Below are 21,825 nucleotides of genomic sequence, written 5' to 3' on the forward strand. Positions count from 1 at the left end.
TCTCCTCCCCCTCCCACTATCTTTCCGAAATCCTTCTCGTATCTCCTTTCAAATTTTTCCAGTTCTGAGGTGGTTGACAGTTTGAATCTTTTTTCCTTGAAATAGAATGAAATGCCTTCCGGAAACTCCCATCTATATAGGACCCCGTTTTTCTTCAACTGACTAGCTAATTTTTTATAAGCATCTCTCCTTCTAAGAAATCTCAAAGGAATCTCTCTAAATATAATAATTGAGTTTCCTTCAATATATAACCTTTTGCTGTAGTTCTGTTTCAATATTTCATTTCTTATGTCCAGCGAGTTGAACATGGCTATCACATCCCCTGGCAATTTTTTCCCTTTAACTTTAGTCGATTTAGATCTTATCCGAAAAATATTTGCTAAAGAGTAATTGATCTCTTCTTCCTTCTTATCTAACCAGATTGCTAACTCTTTGACCATTATAGATCTAATGTCTTCATTTAGATTCTCCGGTATTCCTCTAAATTTCAGATTAGACTGACTTTGTCTCATCTGTGTCATAGCCATGTTGTCCAGCAGTTCTTCCTGTATCTTTCCTATCTCTTTAATTTCTATTCTAATCCTGTCCACCTCCTTCTTACTGTCTTTCGTATCTTTTTGCACCCTTTTCATTGAATCCTCAAGTACCTTAGTTTTTGCTGATATATCTTTAACTTTTCCTGTCAGTTCACCCACCACCCTTTCCAATTTCTTGTCTAGAGTGTCTTGTACTTCTAATAGTTTTTTCTCTATATAATGTTCATTATTTTTAAATTCTTTCCTTATTTCGGCCATCAAATTATCATAGTCTTTAATTTCTTTCCCCTCCTTCCCCTCTTCTTGTCTAGATGGCCTTCTTTCAGCCGGCGTTCCCACCCCCTTTTTCATTTTGTATATTTTGTATATTTTATATTCTTCCTTCTTTGGTTCACCCACACAGATTGTTAGCTTTCTCAGTTTCTCCCGTTACTGCCAGCTTTCCTTATATTTCTTCAACAAGGTGTAGCCCGTCCCCCCACCAACAGGAATATCGTAACCAATAAGAGAAGGCAAAATACAAGTAGAAAAAATCAAATTAGAAGCCCAAGGTATGTGAATGACAATACCAACGTCTCTCAAGTACTGCAGAAGGTAGCTTAGTAAGGTATTGAAAGGGGCGATGTGGAAACGCTTCAACGTCCAGGTTCTAAGAATTTTGCCTGGTGCATATATGAAGACACGTGATTAATTCTTTAAAGTCTTATGGGGGGGGTATACTATTTGTTAATTGGAGTGTGTCTCTTTAAGACGGGAAAATGGAGATGAAGCAGAGGGAGGAGGATGATGAAGCAGGTATTCCCAAACAGCTCCCTTTTTCTCCTCAGTCTCCTCAGAGGCTTCTTCACTTCTCCAGTCCTTCTGTTGTCACTCAAGTTTTCCCAACCTTTTATTAAGTTGAGTATGTGCCGGTCTCTATCCTTAATTCAAATATGTTTAGCACCAGAACTTAAAATAAAGCGTTGCGTTCTATTCTTAAGTGCTGCGCTCCAGGAAGTTGCAAACAAAGAAAGACGACGAACCGACTATAAACCCCCCACCGTTCGTTGCAACAAAGGAATTTCTTTCCCTTCTTTCTAGTCCATTAAGAGATTTCGCTGTTACTTTGCCTCCGACTCTTTCTACTTAATGTCTGAGGTCTTTCCTTCACACCCACTTAGCGGCTACTTTCTTGCCTTCATACTTTTCCACTCCCAGCCTGTTGCTATACTCCATTTTATTCTTACCGCCAGCAGTAGAGTCCTTCTCCTTTCACCACATATTTCTTTTAAGCTGGGTTCTTCCGTTAAATTTCCTTTGGCTTTAACTTGAATATTTTTCGTTGTTTTTTCGATGTTTTCTGCGTAATCCTTGGTAGCAGTTTCCCAGCTTTTCTGCTGTTGTTGGAGATCCGCCGCTTTTCACACGGAGCCTGAGGCTTCACAACATGGGGTCTATTGCTTCCCTTTCACGCTGCGGCTCCAGCCCTGTTAAACGACAATAACACAGGCGAGCACACACAGCTTCGCTGGGAGTTTGCCCCCTCAGAATAATCCTCCTGAGGTTTCGGGGTTCACGGAGCCTTCGTGACCCCTCTGGACCTCCAAGTTGTTCGAGACCCCTCCGGAGAGCAGCCTCGCGCTCCTTGTCTGTGACCGCGGCGTCCCGGAAGTCTTCACCAAGCTTTCTTTACACTGCCCTTGGCTGATACAACTGGTATGACATTTTGTTTTCCGTGTTCTGATACAGATCAGCTAAAATGGGAGCAAATGCTGTTGCACATTCTGTATCAAAGCCTAAATTCATGCAACAGCACTGGCACATGTGTCTTCCTTGCTATCATAGTTTTTCTTGCCTTTCTCCCCAACGTCGAAAATTTAAACAAACTCCTTGGGAACAGAGCACTGGCCTTTTTTTCCTTTTTTCTTTTATGAAACACTGTAAAGTGCCATATACATTAATTGTGCCAAATAAATAAATAAATTCATTCTTTAAACAAGAATTAGCTTAAGGACCAAAAATGTGGAACAATCATGGTTGTTCTTCAAGAGTTTTTTTTATTATCATTTGTAGAACAAAGGATGCATGGTACAAACACAATATAGCTCCTGGAGCCATTTACATTATCTGGTACCAAAACAAGGAAGGTATGTAAAACAAAAGTGCATTCTGATAGGTTGCTTATTAAGTGGGAAGTCTATGCTATATATTCTCTTACCTAATGTATACAAGAAGGAAAATACAATTCTATGCCCGCTAACCTTGGAGTAAGCCCAGTCGAAATCATACGTAGACATGCAAAGGACTGTGATGTTACTCACTAGCTGAAATCCATGGAACTAAAATAATGCTTAAATTTTCTGGATCATGACAATGTTAAAAAGAAAAACAATAAATATACTTTTAACTGTTCAGGACAAGACAATCTAATGCTCAGAGGGAGTGGTGTTCTCTCACACTTGTCCATGAATCATGGTAAGATATGCTGAGGTTAAGGATAAGGAAGAAATTAATTCATTTCACATTTTAATGTGCAGTTACTTAACTTGTACTTCCTAAACCAAATCAAACTATAACACAGTGATCTTTCAAAATCTTCATCCGTTTAAAAATGCATATAGAAGTCTTATATTATGGAATAGTGCACAAATATACTTATCTAATATATACATGTAAAAATAATAAGCAAAATGCTTTATATTGAGCTAAATTACTTACAAAAATGTGTATATTAGGAAAAAGGAACACAAACCGATGTGGAAATGGGGTGAATTTAACTGAGAATTGGAAAAAAGAGAAACAAAAAATGGGAGAGTCACCCATCCCTAAGACAAATTTCAGTTTGTATATGAAGTTTTTGACCACCAAAGGGCACGGGCTCTGTCAGCCATTTTGGCTCATCAAACTTTAACTTAAGCATCTATAGGTAAAGAAAATTAGATTATTCAATCTGTAAAGTACAATAGTTACAGCGCAAACCAAACCCAAAATCCACCAGGAGTATTGAGTTCCAAATAGGTGGAACTTGGGCTGTCCTGGTTGAACTGAACTGAGGCTATGCTGGTTCAGTTAGGGCTCAACCAGTGAAATGTAAGCTGACAGAAATTGTTACGGTATAAATACCCTGAAAGGGGCATTCCTGGGGTGTGAAGGGTGGTGAAAAGGGGCAAAGAGAGACCTATACATATTTCAGCTCAGTCATGTGACCTGATTACCCAATAGAACTAATGTTGGCAAAAAGGCTGGTATAAGTCAAACTCTATTTTAAAGTTTCAGGTAGGTAGCCGTGTTGGTCTGACGCAGTCAGAATATATAACAAAATTTTTAAAAATTGTCCAGTGGCACCTTATAGACCAACTAAGTTTCTTATTGGTATAAGCTTTCGTGTGCATGAAGAAGTATCTGAAGAAGTGTGCACGCACATGAAAGTTTATACCAAGAAAAAACTTAGTTGGTCTCTAAGGCGCCACTGGACCATTTTAAAAATATTTTTTATATTTCTATTTTAAAGGTTTACTTTCCCTCTCCCAGGCAGTAGACTGCCTCAGTTGGCAGTACCTTCACTTCTGAATGAACTTTGCAGTAGGGTTAACTTATGCTGACTTAAATTTGGGATTGCTCTGCCCATCAGAGTAGACCTATTGAAATCAATGGACTTAAGTTAGTCATGACTGACTATGATTTGGTAAGATGCCACTGGATATATACCTTCCCAGATAAAACTGATACCGAAGTGAAATTGTTTTTTACTTGGGCTTATTTGTCAAAGTTTCTTTTGTTCCTGCTTCAGATGGTTTCAAAAATATGACCCGATCTTCCATTCAGGCCTTCTATCCACTGAACTGTACTTATCTACCAGACAGTGAAAAATAGCTAGACTGTCTAACCCTAGGGTGAGTCATCCAACTGCATGCCACAGTTTTAGGTAGAAAACTTCATGCTAGTTTGAGAAGAGAGTTAACTGCTGTCGAGTCAAAGCCACAGTTATTCAGGTGTAAGTTTCACTGCATTTAATGGTATTTACCAGATCGTAGAGGATTGAAGCTTTTAAATGTTTTGTTATTTGAAAGTAATTATATTTTCTTATTTGGCTGGCAAAGCTATTGCAGCATTAAAGATTCTTTATAATTGTCTGTGGAGATGATGAAAGAACAGCAAATCTGAAATGAAAACATTTGATTAAGGCAAAGCATTATGCAAACCTGTAATCAACCTAACTTCGAATGAATAACCTATCCAGTTATTACCATGGCTTTAAAATGTCCTCATCCAGCCCAAGCCCTTTGGGCATCACAAGTCTAAATGCATAAGCAAGAAATAACACATATGGACACACACACTTCCACTATAAGATCTGTCTGCAAAATATATGATTATTTTGAATCAGTAAGTGAGCACTGTCCTCTCCTCCAAATATGTGCTTTCATTTCTTCCAAATAGCTAGTGTTGCTTTTGAAGTCCCCCCCGCCACCCCAACAGCCAGCAATAGACAGTACCTCCTGTCCCCAGGACCTGGGAGCACTGAAATCATACAGCATCTATGATAGAAAGAAAGCTTTAAGCAGAAAATGCCTGATTTCTATGGCTAGCTAATTAATCTAAGGTAAGACAAAGTCAGAAGCAGTCATTGGTAGCACAAGAGGAACAATGGACCAAGTACTTTCGTGTTCTGTCAACCTTGCATATGTCGCAAGGTGATATTCTCTTCTTATTAAATAAACGATGAAATGTATTGATTTTGATTTATGTGCTTCTGTTTACTTGAATCCCTTTAAAAGTAGCAAAAGATGCAATATTTATAAAAGTAACGGAGCAAGAAAGTGTTTGTTTTATTCTGCATTCTTATTTTTAAAAACATTACACATGCTAAAGATTGCTACTGGCAGTAGAGATTGTTTCTCCCCAAGTCTAGCGCTGGTTTCTACAAATTTCAGGGGAGGCAATGCATTTATTATTTTATGTTATTTAATGGATTGCTGGCATACGTGATATGTAATAATAGAAAATGGAATCTACAGAGTCCTGTTTTGTGGATCATGCATGTTTTTTGTGCATTTGAAACCAATGGAGAACACTGTGGCCAATACCCAGTGCACTCTCTTGAGCTACACAGATTGTCTCATACTGGCTCCATCTGAGGAAATTTACAATCTCTCTCTAAGGCTCCTCATAAATTGCCAGCATGGTCATCACTTGGGCAAAATTTGGCTACCCTTTTGCTAAGCAGTTTGTTACTTCACACCTTTGAGAGCTATAATCAACTTGCATTGTAAAGCCAGCACAATAGGCACATTTCCCCCCTACATTTATGACTGAAGCCTCAAAAATCTTGATGACTGGTTATAATTTTACAATACTCTGGGGCATGTTCTATCACCTCATTTCAATTTTAATATTTTCAGGATGATGGGAGAGGCACATGAAATAAAATAACAGAGAACTGTTTAAAAGAAAAAGATTTACAAGGTGGAAACTAGAAACAAACAAGCATGAAACTGTTTTAACTATGATCAGATACTTCTAATGTGTACAAAGCTTACAATTCATGCATATAACAGGCCGCCCATGCAGACCAGTATTACAGATACATTGCCTTTGCACAAACATTAGCCCATGTATCTTTTTTTTTATAATAATATTTTATTAGATTTTAACAAGAAAAGGAAAAAAGAAAAAAAAGAAAAGGTTACAAAGTCTTAAACAATAACAAAATCATAAATTCAACACAAACAGCATGAAAAAAATAAAAAAGCGAAAAAACAAGAAAAATAAAAATCCCTCTTTTCAATTTCTCACCATTTTTTCTTTTTTAACTTATTTTCCTGACTCCCTCCCACCTCCCTCTTTGTATTCCAATTAAAGATATGTTCAGCAAATTCATGCCTCTTACCCTACCCTTAATTATATATCCCCATATAATATCCTCATATTTTCATTTATAATCAAACCATTCTTACAAATTCTTATTTCACATTATTACTCAAACCATTTCATTTTTACAATAATTTCATTAATTTTATCTTATCCTCATATCATTAAACTTTCAAAATTTAGACCAAATTTTGCTAAAGCCAATTACGTCCTTTCCAACATCTTTTAATGTTTCATTAGTATTAAACTAATTCCATAAATATAAGTTAATTGCAAAAGGCGTATCTCATTCTAGGTTAATCCAGCGTCCCTTTTCCTGGTTCACGGCAATGTCAGTCCATATATCATTATATCCTTGTCAATCAGGTGTCCTAATGTCTGAGGCTCTCAAGTCGCTTCCAAGCCCCTTCTGCGAGTTTTCTTGTTCCTGTTTGTAGTTGCATACATCCTTGATCCCTGTTGAGTTCTTTCGCCTTTCCTTCTCTTTCTCTTTGGGGGGCCAATCACCGGGTAATTCCGTACAGTAACATTCTTCATTTCCTTTTATCCAATTGTCCCATTCCCCGGTGTTGCACTCCCCAGTGTTTAATTTGTAATCCAAAAAGTAATTGTTCCAGAAAAAATCTTCCACTCGTTTCACAGTCCCGCCAAAAATAAAGATTTTCTTAACTCCAAAGTTTAGCCAGTGTCCTCCAAATTCCATCCTCCAATATTGCAACCGTTGGTCATGTGAGGCTTTAATTCTCTGTGTCTTTTGAGATACATTCACAATCTCCTCCATCTTTCTCTGCCCTTGCAGTTGCCCTATTAAACCAGTATCCTGAATAGATTGTTGTGCAGTTTCTGTAGCTGCATTTTCCATTGGCACCTCTTTGCTGACTTTAGCTGCTGTATAGTCCATCTTTTGATTCATCAAAGACATTTTCTCCTCCAGCTGTCGCAGCCCATCATATATTTTGTTCAGAGCAGATAAAACTTCCTCTCTATTCATTTCTGTCAAGGTCAGGGAGCTGGTCCCACGGTCTAATTTTCCCAGATACAATGTTCTCTTTATAACTGAAAACAAACACACTGGCTGGCTTCCTCTAGGGGGTGTAGTTACTTTTTGGCATCCATCTTTAAATTATATCCAACAAGGAAAAATTCCTTTCGATTTCCATATATTTTATTTCCCTTCAATATAAAACAAACAGGCAGAAAGCAGCATTGGAATTATTTTTCCCTTTTCCAGTTCTGTATATCAATTTTTCTATTTTCAAATTGTAAATAACCCCGACCGTTTCTTTCCTGTCATTCCGTCCCCAGGTTAGGGACAGTGGAAACTTATTTTCTTAACTCTCTCTCTGCAGGATTAGAAAGTCAATTTTCCCCCCTTTCCTCCTGCTGTCTAGGGGGGTTTGATGGTTAAAAGTGCAGGAAACTTCAGGCTATCTGTTTTCCCGGCTTTTAGATTGTACAGTCTTTGCTTTGATCTTTATACAAAGAACGGGAGGTGGACTTCCTTTTTGCACCTTCCCGTTTCAGGTCAAATTCAAGGCAATATTTTAGTCCAGAATTTCCAATTGTCCTACTCACGGGTTGTTGTTTAAAATCCAAATTGTCATAGGAAGAAGGACAGCGCTCTCCGACAACAGCTGTGCAGCTTCGCTCCGCAGAGGTAGCGATTGACTCTCAGCACCACGCCAACCCCCGTCTCACTCCGGAGCCCTTTATAGGGTTCCTTTGCCAAACGGGGGGGGGGGGGGCGCAAACGGTGCCCGCCGAGTCCCAGGTCCGCAGGCTTTTTCCGCCTGCGGTTTTTAAAGGGTCCCCGCTTCGCTGCAGCGGTAGGACCCGATTTCCGCGGAGCTGTCTCCCTCTGAATTAGAGGGAATCCGCCATTGTCGGAGGCACCGCCTCCGGAAGTCCCCCCAAACATTAGCCCATGTATCCAATGTCTCTGTCACTGAAGTCCACTGACTTGGGAGTTATTTCAGCCATTTTCTGCTCCTAATCCCAATGTATGTGTTAAATGTGGTATTTATTTCTTTATTAGCAGAATGCAAACATGGGAATGAGAGCCTGAGTCCCAGCACCTGTTTTTCTACAATGCTTAGCATCCTATATACAAATAGAGAGTGGACCTTTACGGGGTGCCAACTTGAATAAAATATTGGGGGGAGGGAGGTAAGCCCCACCCCACACAATTGATCACATGATGTGGTGTATGCACAACATTTGAATGGCAATACCCATCAACTTTGGAGGGGGCCCAATCGCCTCAAATATTTTATTTCTCACAGAGTGAGAAAAGTGAGATTTAAGAGGTAAAATACATAGGTAAAAGGTGGTTAGGCAAGTTGCTATATAGTTAAGTCAGTGATGATAGAATGTTGGGTTTGGGATATTAGAAACAAGATTTGCTTCCCCCCCCTTTTTTTACTAAATAACTATTGTTTTCCATAAATATATGAATGTACTCCAATCTGGGTGGATTATAGGAATAACATGTCTCACCCTACATGTTAGCTGTGAATACAGTGTTAACCATACAGAGGAAGTCTTACTATTCCCTGTAAGTCTACATGTTGTCAAGACACTATTCTTGAGAGGAAGATTAAGGGAACTCTGAACTCAGTAACTAGCCAAGTAAAATTCCTAGTGATTTCCAGAGCTGAGGCTTGTTGGGAAGCCCTGAAACATCACAACACTGGAAATATTTTTGGCATCTACTAAATATGTCAGAGAAATGTACATTTTGTTTGTTTGCTTTCAATAGGTGCCTTATGATGAAGTTTAGGAAGTACCACTTGATGAGATTTTTATTGTTGTTTATTACTATTAATATGCTGTTTGTAGATAGATGGTTGTTACAACTGGCCACCTATCTCTTCTACTGGAACGGGGTGCATACATGTGTTTGGGAGAGAAAGTGAACATTTCTACTAGCTGGAAAAGACAAGAGTTCTAATTTTCATTTCCGGCTGACTATATGCATCAGTAAACTTAAGAGCTCCCAGTGTTGAAAAATTTCTTTCAGAGAGATAATGGTCCCCTGCTGCCTACGAATCAGAATATTATATTACTGACTTTTAATGCAACAGCATGTGCCAACTCTGTGGGTATTACCCAGACTGTAGCAAATAAATGCTTGGGGCAATTTCATGCTGGGTGATGATATTGGGAAAGGGACCATGAACAGTCAACCATTTCCACAGAGTTTTCCTGATAGTCTCAATAAGACTTTCTACTCAGCATCTATTGTGTAATTTTCTAAATCTGTTATTTATTAGCCTTTCACTAGAAGCAAATATAGCCATGTAAGGTGAACACATCCCAGTTTGCTGAAAACCTTTCATATAGATGACCAGTAGTTTGAGCAGTAATATCCTGCTTTTATTTGAGAAGAAAGAATCAAGTTCAGGAGTTCATATGAAGCACTCAGTTCACAACTAATGTTATCTGCATCAATTTTCTGTTGTTCATAATATGTCTCCAGCTCAGGTATGTATGAACCAAAGCACTGGCACAGCAATCTCTCTCTGGATCTGGACCCATGTGTACATGGTGCAAGTCAGTTGATTTAATTTGTTCATGTTGGGGCCAATGAACATGCCGTTTACGCTACCAGCTGGAAAGACCACAGCAGTGCAAAAAATGTATTTGAATTTTTTTGATCAGTCTTTTATTTGCATGACTGTGGTAGTACAAAAACAAAACATGACCATCCTTAGTGTATCCATTTTCCTAGCAATGTCCTTTTGAGTAATGTAATAAGTTTTTATGAATGTAATAAGCGGATCATCAGGCAAAACAAAGCACTTCTGTTATGGTATGAAAAAAGAGAGATAAAAAGAAATGCATACAGAGGAGCATGCCTTACAGTGCTATTTCTCAAAACAAAATACGGCTCTGATGAATGGAGAATGAGACAGTTGACAAGACGGATGATAGATTTCCATTTCCTAACCTGAAACAGATCATTTCATCTAGGGCAAACCATCTGCGACATCAAAAGCTGACTAAGGGATGATGCACCAAGTCTCTTTACAAATAAAAGCCTTGCAAAAACTGCTTAGGTGCTGATTAATTATATATTGGGCATCAGCAGTGGAAAAGGCCTACTAAAGCCTGTATGATCCTGTAACATTGTCCCCAGAAGCATTGTTGAAGTGGGGAAAAAAGATGGTAGCCAATGGGCAGCCATAGCCCACCCCCAAATATCCGTGGGAATTAACTATCATCATGCACAAGAATACCTATAGCAAGAACATGGAACACCTAGATCTGACTGGTAGTGGCTCACCAGGATTTCAGACAGGGAACATTCTCAGTCCTTTCTGGAGATGCTGGGAATTGCTTTGCTTGCATGCAAAGCAGTCACTCTGCCATTGAGCTTTAGCTTTTGCTCATGGGATCAGAAATAAAAATGTTTCATTTTCAACAGGCTTCTATGGCAATATGGAAAAGCAGCAAAACATGGTCAACTAGAGTCATACTTGGTGGGTTTCTATTTTACCTCTTATAGCAGGTACTACCTGTTGATATTATACTTGAAAATCTACCTTAGCATAAAACAAAAACAAGTACCTTTGTAAATTAAATTTATATGGAGTAGGAGAAATGCACAGTGTTGTTAAGAATTAAATGAAGTATTTTTCTCTTAGGAAAGGAACCAGCCAAGCAAACCAATAAAACATGAACAGAGTTAAACAAGATTTGATAAAAGGTAATCCAATGAAGATACGGTAGAATAACCTCACTTTTATAACAATTCATCTTTAAATAATGTCCTCAACTGTATAGCTTGCAATGCACACATAAAAATTCAATTTTGCTTAAATGTGTCATTTATATCTCAGCTCAAACTTGAATAAATGCTCTGCTTCTCAAGACTTTGTGTCACCAAACCTGAGAAATGAGTACAACTATACTTGGCAAATATGCTACCTTGCCTACGCTCCTAGGTCTTTATTTTATGTTTATAATTTATTTAATTATGTTTTCCTAAATCATCCTTAAGCCAAAATACTGGGCCTATCCTTGTGTGTGCCTTTTGTACTGATGCTGGTTTCCAGGTTACTTAACATATGATAAACAAGACTATAATGAAGATGTTCTATTCCTCCATTCAGAGAATATACTTCTCTCTTGCCCTAGAAATGGGATGGAGATGGAGAGGATGACCAGTTTATTCTGTTTCCTTTCTACTGAACGTGCAGAGCAATCCAAGCCTCCTTTTGTGGTTGTTGTGTTGTTGTTGTTTTTTTTTGGGGGGGGGGGGTTGGATTGGACATAGATATCCTCTTCCCAACTATTCAGGCTAAGCCATTAGTGCATTATCCCCCCTTCCACCTGCCAAATGTGAGTGGTGTGGTGTGGGGAGTGCCACAAGTGAGATGCGCACTGGCAGCAACCATGGAAGGCCTTAAACAGGGCATTCTGGGGAGAGGGAGGGTCTAGCTGGCCTGAGATCTATTGGATCTGAACAGGGCTGGACTCTGGTTTCAAATTTCAGCAGCACCCTTTGCGTGGCCAAAATTTGGCACCCCTGCCTCTTACCTTCCTTTCTGCTCAATTTACTGTGTCATAGTAGTGATGCCCTGCGGTGTCTCCTAGACCTGGTGCCCCCACTGCAGTGGAACCAGTCACACTGCCTAAATCTGCCTCTGATCTGAAGCTGGTCACACAACTGTCATACAATGGCATTAGGTCCAGTTGCTGAACCATCTTCCAACGGGTGCAGCCATGCAAGGCAGGGTTGCTGATGTACCACTAGTGATAGCAGTGTGAGTGTGTGGTTGAATCTAAGGAATCCTTTTTTGTTACTGTTGCTGAAAAGTATATTATATAACCTGTAAAGTCTCACTCTGCATTTCTGTATCTTACTGTCCTCTGGAATATGTGGAATAGCATTGCCAGACCATGTGAAGCAAAGAAAGACTTTATACAACACATTTTGATGTGCTGTCTAGTGACGATATTATGATAAGATACCAGGAAGTGCATGTAAAAACCTAAAAACAAAAGTCTGCTGGACCACTAAGTCCAGAATCCTCTTGTTCACTAAGTGGCTAGAGAAACCTGAGGAGACCCCCCCCCCCAAAAAAAAATCCTGTGAGGCAAGGGCATGAGATTGAGCAGCTGGAAGTCACTCAGCATAGACTATTATGAAAGATGTATTCCCTAAACTTTCACTATGATTTGTCAAGACAAACCAGTTTCATGACTTAAGGCAGGCATAGACAAACTCGGCCCTCCAGATGTTTTGGGACTACAACTCCCATCATCCCTGACCACTGGTCCTGTTAGCTGTCCCAAAACATCTGGAGGGCCACGTTTGTCTATGCCTGACTTAAGGCTTGGTGTTAGCTTGTTTCAAAGAAATCATAGTTACAATCAAAGGTTCAAATGAAACGGCACGCTGTGCTCACCTAAGAATAGAAACAGAAGTATCTGAAGCCTTCCTTCCAAGGAGAAGTGGGGTGGGGAAAAGAAAACATGTGCCCATCACAATGAACCATGGTATATCATAATGCCCAAAAGCAACCATACTGAAACATTTTATATTGTTTGAGAGTCACAGTAGGATGAAGGAATAAATTTAGCAGTTTCTGTGAATATGAACACACAGTGGATATGCCAAAATGATGAATGCCCCTGCAATTCTGTTAACACACTTTAATTTGCAGAGAACTACAGATGCGCAAAGGAAATGCCCACAGGATTAGCCTACACGAGGACTGAACAGAATGACTCAGGCAAGTTTTTTAATGTTTTGTAACGGAATGCTTTTTTAAAAAATAAAGAAAAATCAAGTCATGATTTTGCAGCGAGTATTCATTCTGCTTTGTATTTTGTACTTGGGTGAAATAATTAACACCTTATATTTCATTTTCTTCAACAATGAAACTTATATCTACACTTACATGCATTGGTAGCAGATTTCAGAATGATCAATTTCAGAAATAATTACAAAAATACAAGAAAAGGTCTTAGTAATGCAACTAACAGCTTGAAGAGCAGAAATTAAAAACTAAGGGTGTGATCCTAAACATAGATCCACAGGGATGAACAAGTAAGGATGTGGTGGATCTCTAGCTCAGCCAGCAGATTCCCAGCTCACCAAGGTGGTACTGATATACGTCCCCCAACCCTGGCTTAGCCAGAGATACACCAGTGTAACTCCCTCATCCTGTCTCAGCTAGAGCTAAGCCAGCTGAACAGATATTGGCAGAACGTCATAGCATCAGCACTTAAATAAATATGAGGCAACTGGTGGCACTGTTTGCATAAAAAACTTTAAGGCTGGACCTAAAGTATTAATTTCATTAAACATTTCTATTGATAAATATCAGAGTAAAGGGTTTAAGCTGTACTCTAATCAATACAAATAGCATGAAGGAAATTTGGCTTGGATATCAGATTTATACTTCTTCATCCAAATGGCTATGAAGTACTTTTTATTTATTTCTCCAAAGAAATCCACATTCTGTTTTATTTTTTCCATTCAAAACATTAAATTTTAGAGTCATTCATTAAGAGAATAGGGGCCAAAGCAGGCTATGGGTGGTAGTTTCCCTTACCCCCATCAACTTTGGCATTCTAAATGATTGTACTGCCATAGAAAGTCAACCAGATTTTAATCACAAAGGGGGAAATTGAATGGCTCTGACAAGTGAGTGGAAAAGCTGGCTAGCTAGCTAGCTAGGTAACTATGGAGAAAGATTATTTCTGCTTATTACTACACTCATTCAAGAAAATAGCATGCAAGCTGGTTAATTATTATTCAAGTGCACCTCAATGATGCATTCAATGTTTGCAGGAAAACTCCTAAACCTGTCTAGAAAAGGCAAGTTAACAGATTTATTCATTAAAAAAAATGTATACATGCCTATGTATTGCACTTATGCAAATGTTTGGGCTGCATTTGAACAATTTCTTGTGCAGAAAAAAAAGTTGCAATTACATGATTGATGTAATGGATAATAAAATATCTGGTGTTGGCACATACAAGTGGTGGGCTAGGCCTGTTAGTTTTTCTATGTCATTATGATATATTTATTCACTTCCTTGTGCCAAGACTATTAAATCCTTTCATCATCAGTTTGAGCTTCATTCCTTTACACACACACACACACACACACACACACACACACACACACTATGAAAGAGGATTTGTGTATTTTACAGATCAATGGGGCATAGTCCCAGGTAAATATATAGAGGATTGCAGCCTAAATTATTCATCTTGGCCAATTTTCAAACCAAGGAATCAGCATATGATTCCTCTTCACCAAATGGAAATATTGTTTTATTTCAAATGAGTTGCAGAGAAGAGAAAATAAAACAATTTAACTTGCCTTGATGCTCACATAGTGTGTTTACTTTAGGAGTCTGTTCTAAAAAAATGCAGCGGGTTACATGATCAGTTGAATTCATGGTATAAAACCACATGCTTTACCATACACATACATGCTGTCTTTTGAACAATTTCACAAGCTGGCCACCTGCTGAGGTTAATTTAAGGGGGAAAATATTTTTCAAACGGAAACAAACATCCTTTAAAAACAACACTACTACACTATCAAAAACAGTTAAGTACTCCTTTGGGCAACATAACCCATATGTCCTATATTTTCTGAAACCAGTCCCTGGTTTAAAAATTGACTGCATAAACATATATTCAGCATATATATATGTACATTGTCATAATTCATGTGAATTGAACAAAGAATGTGCATGAACAATAGTGATTTGCCTAGTCACATGAAAGCACACAGAATGTAAACAAACTGACTGATTAAATTGAGTATTTCATGAATTGCCAGTAACTGATCATAGTCTCCAAACTGTCTTGCAGAGTGGGTTTTTATCCAATAGTTTTTAAAATATATATATATTATAACCATGTATATTAACAGAGCAAAGTACTAAATTTTGTGTTGACATAACCAATTTGTGAAATTACATGGAAGCTATTATTCTATGAAAGGTTTATCTGTGACATTCTCTTTATATCCCTGTGCAGATATAACACTCCTGAATATTTAGCAAACCATGGGATCATGCACTCCCTTCCTGATTCCTTTTTGGAGCACAGATTTTCATCAACTGTTACACGAATCACAACAGTGTCATACAGGGCCAAGAGCTTAGGGAGAATTTGGAGACTGCTTTTTTAAAAATTCATCACGAATAAGTAACCATTCACAATGTGAATTTTTAAGCCCGGTTTGAGGACACTGAAGCCTCAACTGTTCTACCATCAAATCAAATCACCACACTCGAAAGTCATGAACTTGTTATTATTGAAGGAATTATTGATGTTACTGTGTATATAGGGCACCCTTCTTTTGATGAGTTAACCATTTTAATTTAAATAAATCCAGGAAGCAACTGAGAGCAGATTACTGTCCAACCAACACGGTGAATTCAAGATATTTCTTAATGACTTTTCAAGCATTCCTATGAAGAAGGCCCTCAGAGGATGATCTCTGGGCCTGGGTAAGCTCATATGGAGAGAATCAATCCTTGAGGTATTGTGGTCCAGTAGTTGGCTACCACATGGCTCATTCCCAAAGAGTAGCAAGTAAACCTGGAAGAGTTAGTGTTTCTTTTGCCTAGTTGCTTGCAGAAGACCATTCCCACCAGCATGGTTTCTTTATCAGTCAGAGAAAGTGTGCTTTTCCTGGACTAGCAACAGGCTTTTGTCAAAGATATGTCTCCTGCATACAGAACACTCACCTTTCCTTCTATACTTGACAAGGCACTGCAGTAATTGCCTATTTATTTTTCACTGGGAAATGGCCAAAATGTATGGGGAATGTGCCAGTTTAAACAAAATCAAATCTTCTCTAACTGCAAATTGTTTCCTCTGAGAAATTCCATACAACCCTTCCTCATTAGATACTGAGAAGTCACACATTATACATATATTCCATTTAAAAGCTGAACTGTCAAATTGACTTCTCAACCTATGCAAGATTTCTGGTAATAATATACACCATTAGAAGAAGAAGGTGTGTGTTTTCTTTATTTAAAAAGTGGTGGGTTGGGAGGAAGCATATCTCACCACCCCTACTGAGTTTGATGACAAACCTTAGTAATTGAAATGGAGAGAAAACCGCCAGTGCAGATGAAAGCAATTTGCATGAGTTTTGCTCAATGTGAGAGAAGCTAATGGACATACCATTTTAATATTCAAGTATCTTACCTTGTAAACTGTAGATTTCTCCCACGCTGTTCTGCCTAGTGATGTGATGCCAGTATGCACTACGAGGAAGCGAGATTGACTTGGGTAATGTCATAGGTTCAGTCAAACTGGTCTGGAGCTTGAAAGATGAATAAAATGTTATAAATTCTATTGCCCAATTCACATCGGTGTTACATATTTCAAACCACTATAATCACACACAGTCTTGTGAATTAAGCATACTTTACTCACAGTTAACTACTTTTAATTGTGTACAGCAGTAATGAAGAGAGTCCACTGAAACATTGAAATATATTTCAGATGAATCCATATGAAGCTGCTTCCAAAATTGCAAGTGAAATCCTGAGTGGAAGTAAAACACTTTGACAACTCTTTTGGTGTCACAAGAAAAGAACTCCCCACCCCCATCAGACTTGGTCAGATTTGGGAATAGGGCTGAGCAGAACTGGGAACCAGCTGCTCTGAGAGGCAGTGTTCTGTGCAGAGTTCATGGGTTTGCAAGCAGCAATCTCATTAGAAGGTAATGATTCAGAAAAACAGCATTAATTCTCATGTGGCCCCTGTACTGCGGCTATTGTATAATGATTAAAGGACAACAGGGACATGTCAGAAAGGGACACGCAGTACAGCACACTCTGAACATCACAACAATGTGTTCCTTCCCTGCCTTCCCATTTCTGTCCACAGAAAATACTACATTAACGAGTATGGAATTGCTGCAAATTTAGAGATATTCTTGTTGATTTCCCTAGATGATATATTTATAATTACACAAATAATTTCCACAAACAACATACTTACTCCAGAGTGATCCTATTAGAGTCCCATAAAATTACTAGTCTGGAGAAAACAATTTGTTTGTAGTTGCAACTTCCTTGCATTACGGTATCTGATGCAGCTCCATTCAACACTTCAGCAAAACTGTATGTTGCTTTTTTAAAAAAAACATTTAACCCCCCTTCAGTTGTAATCTGAATGAGCCTATTTCATTTGAGGCAGAATTTAAGTCAAGTCATCTCAGTCAAACCAGTTTCTGGATAAGGAATGAGGAATGAAATTGGGAAGGGGACACACTAAACTCTGAAATCATTCTGTTGACAGGCAAGCTCCTTTTTATTATTTTTAAAATAAATCTGACCTGTTTTATTTCTGTATGCTGCTTTTCATTTACTCTTTGAAACTGTGGTGTTTTAATATGTTCTACTGCATTTTTAACCCATTTTTAAAGCCATATTTGGAACTTGTTGAAGAGTGAAGTATATACAAAGAAACAGCTATGATTACTCTGCTAGATCAGACTAAGGGTGAACCACTGCAGGTATAGGGTGGTATATAAATTCAATAAAACAACAACAACAGCATAGCAGTCCCACCCTGCTGCCCCTTGCGAACTGGAATGCAGTGGCACACAGCCTCTGAACTTAAGACCTTTAAGCAGAACCTCATGTCTAAAAGCCACTGGCAGATCTATCCTCCATGGGTTTTTCCAACTCTTAATTCTATTTTAAACCTATCTCAGGTAGTGACCATTAGCACACTTTGTGGTCATTAATTCCATATGCATGCACTGGGTGAAGAAGTACTTTATTTTGTCGTAATTACAGCCATTTAGCTTCAGGGAATGACCCACAGTTCTAACACAATGGGAGTGGAAGAAAAAGTTTTCTTGATCTACAGTAATAATAATAATAATAATAATAATAATTTATTCTTATTTATACCCCACCCATCTGGCTGGGTCCCCCCAGCCACTCAGGGTGGCTTCCAACAAAACACTAAAATATAATAACCTATTAAACATTAAAAGCTTCCCTAAACAGGGCTGCCTTTAGATGTCTTCTAAAAGTTTGGTAGTTATTTTTCTCTTTGACATCTGGTGGGAGGGCGTTCCACAGGGTGGGCGCCACTACTGAGAAGGCCCTCTGCCTGGTTCCCTGTAACTGGCTTCTCGCAGCGAGGGAACCGCCAGAAGGCCCTCGGCGCTGGACCTCAGTGTTGGACCTCAGTGTCCAGGCAGAACGATGGAGATGGAGACGCTCCTTCAGGTATACTGGACTGAGGCTGTTTAGGGCTTTAAATGTCAGCACCAACACTTTGACTTGTGCTCAGAAACGTACTGGGATACAGTAGCTCAGTCATAAGACTCATAATCTAAGGGTTGTGGGTTTTGAGCCCCATGTTGGGCAAAAGATTCCTGCATTACAGGGTGTGGTCCCTTCCAGCTCTGCAATTCTATTATTCTACCTTATTGTCTTTTTCTTTCTCTGGAACTAAGAGTCCCGAACACTCCAGATATTCCTCATAGGTAAGATGCACCAGCATCAATCACTGCCGTTTTGCTTGCGCTTCTCTTATGCTATTTTTTCAGTTTCAATAACAATCTTTTTCTGAGATGAGTCCACCTCAAATCCACCCCCAATCTGCTCAACAGCTGATCTTGTGAACCTTATTTTTAAAAGAAGGCAGCGTGTGTCCTAGGAGCAGCCTGGATGCAGACTTGAACTGGACCACTACTTTTGGTTCAAGCAACCCTGAAAAGTTTCCATTTCTTACACATGATAAAAATCCAAACAAAGTTTTGAAATATATGTCGTCTCTTCATTTTTAAATATTTTATTTTCAGCAAGAAGAAAGCTATGCAAATAAGCACAATACACCATTTCTGCCAATGGAAAAAAAATGTATCTAATGATGCAGTTTTATGGGTATCAATTTGTATTTCTTTATTGCAACATGTCTTCACATAGCTTACCTCACTTGCAAGTTTTTATTAGAGCCTGTATTGAGAGTACTGTAAAGTACAGGAGTACTGGGAGTGCAGCTCATGGATGCCCTTTGGGTTTCACTTCAAATGAGTAAAAAGTACCTCAACCTCCAGTGCGGCTTTTGAAGTTTTAAGAGCTGCATTTTTCTCTGGGAAAAAGGCTATTTGATCTCACACATTATCTAAATGTTATGTGAGATCAAAAGACCTTTTTCTAAGAAAGAAAAACAAAATCTTCTAAGAACCTTCAAAAGAAGCTGCGGAAGACTTTATCTTGAGAAAGAGGGAATTCTGTCTCAGAACCAAATCTGACCAGCAACAATTCCCTGCCCTATTAAGTTAGCTTAGACTAGTTAACACGTATTTACACAATGGGTTTTGGTTTACACACAAAAACGTAACAGCCTGGTACTGGACAGGAAGTGCTGGAACTAATGCTTGAGTTGTTACTTTTTGTTTTGGTGTAGCTATGCTGTCAGATATACTGTTGCTGTGGCATACTTCTGACAACATGAGTTGAGGAAGAATGCCATTGTAGATTAAGATCTAGACACAATATATATGGAAGAGCTTGCATATAGCCTGGAATGTGTCTGCCTAAATGCCTCAGTTGCCTCTCACAAACACATGTAGAGTAGAAATGGAACTGAAACAAGGCTAGAGTTCAACTGTAGAAATATTGGAATAAAAATAGTTTCTTAAAAGTCAAACAAACAAACAAACAAATCAAAAGTGAGCATATTGAGCTTTCCTAGGCATTGGTTCATTTATTTCCAGTCCTTTGTGTCTAATGAGTGCTAGTGAAATTTATTGCAATCTTTCGCTGCTGCATTTTTATAACTGCATTTTATAACATCTAGGCATATCTGCCTATATCTTCAGCTTGCACCATTTATATGAAATGAAATGACAGATTCATGTTGCCTTAAAAAGTAGCCGAATACTGCAGTTGTGTCAGCCAAATATATTTCACCATGGCCTAATCCAAACCTGAATTCAACCTCAGGAAGATAAGACTTCTCCATCCCCCTTTCCCATATGGAAAGTGATTGTCATGGCTCTAAATATTATTCAAGCACAACTTTGATGACTTTGATAAATACTCCCTCTGCCCTTGTCACCTACCATCCCCTTCCTCCTAACCTTATGCACACAAACTCCAACTCTCTTAATATATAGCATTCTGAGATGGTTGTATACTGATGTTAAGATATGCTGGAAAACATGGTAGTTCTATGAAACCTTCATTAGCCAGTGATCCTTGTACTTGTTCTCAGTTATGAAAACATGGAAGGCATTAGAGAAAGCAGGGAAGAGAGATATGTCCACTCTCATCCTATCACTGCTGCTACCACTAGAGCAAAAATGGACAAAAAGGCAGGGCAGAATAGAAGCTTTGTGAGAAATTCTGGGCTTTCTCTGCTTCTCCCACTGCTTTCCCCCAGGGAAATCAGAGCAAATGCCAGTGAGGTTCCAATTGACATTTTGCTCCAATTTCCCTGGGGGAAAGAGTGGGTTTTCCTGGGGAAAGTGGTGTGACAAGTGGAAAACTGCTCAGATGCATGCTTTCTAGGCATGGGACAAATGGAAGAGCGGGCGAGCCCTCAGAGAGCGGATGTGTGAGGCGGTATTGCATTTGAAAGATTGAGTTTGGCAGAAAGTTCAGTTTTGAAAGTCTTATTCTAAGCCTGAGCAGGGGGTGTTTGGCAATCACTGATTCAAACCCTGGTTTAGACAGGAGTCATGATTAGCATCAGTGCAGAAAGAACTTAGTTATTCAGAGAAGGAAACCAGAAAACCCATGCCACAGAAAAAGGGGAGATAAAAGTCACTTTCGATCCTTCATTTGCATAACCATCTACAGTATCCCCCTGCTGGCCCAGGCTGAGAACTTCAGTACATAACACTATGTATGTATCTGGCTCCCATTTGCATGTGACAGATTCCACTGACTTGTACCTGGCCACAGAAATAATGTTTGCGCATTGGACTTTGACTGTCTTTAGTTCAATGAAGTGCATCTTCAATATTCTGAACATAGGTTCCATGAGCTTTATGAATAAATCCTGATTAATTGAATGGCGCTTTAATGCATTCTGCTGTTTTTATTGTAATGGGGGGAAAGTTTTCTGCCTGGTCAAATGACAGTTGGTTTAACTGTCACTGAGGGACCTTAACTGAGAGCTGAGGTGGGGTTGGAGATTGGACTCTCAGTAAGCAAAAGGAGAATAGAAAATATGCATTTTCTGATATGTGGTTGCAAGTTTAGAATGTTCAGTTAGACACTGTGGTTGGCTGAGCCTGAACTAGAGGTGCCAGAACGGAACATATAGTTGAGTGCTGGTCGGCCAGGAGTCAGTCCATGCTTGTTAGGGAGTCTATGTTGGTTGGTGCTTAGTCCTCATGGTGGATAGTCACAAGAAGACGACAGCAGAAGAAGAGGATCTGAAAAGAATGCAGGGTGGCTACATAAACCTATA

At 38.9% G+C, this 21,825-nt stretch overlaps 1 protein-coding gene across 1 annotated transcript in view; it reads right to left on the reverse strand.

The window, feature by feature from the left end:
• DOK6 (docking protein 6) overlaps nucleotides 1–21,825 on the reverse strand; it is a 183,983-nt gene that overhangs the window by 26,471 nt on the left and 135,687 nt on the right. The window contains exon 7 of the mRNA XM_083622655.1: nucleotides 16,582–16,699. Coding sequence (XP_083478781.1) covers nucleotides 16,582–16,699 — 118 coding nt within the window. The remainder of the gene's footprint in view (nucleotides 1–16,581; nucleotides 16,700–21,825) is intronic.

This window comes from Podarcis filfolensis (genome assembly GCF_964270895.1).
Source record: "Podarcis filfolensis genome assembly, chromosome: 7".
NCBI classification, from domain to species: Eukaryota; Metazoa; Chordata; class Lepidosauria; order Squamata; family Lacertidae; genus Podarcis; species Podarcis filfolensis.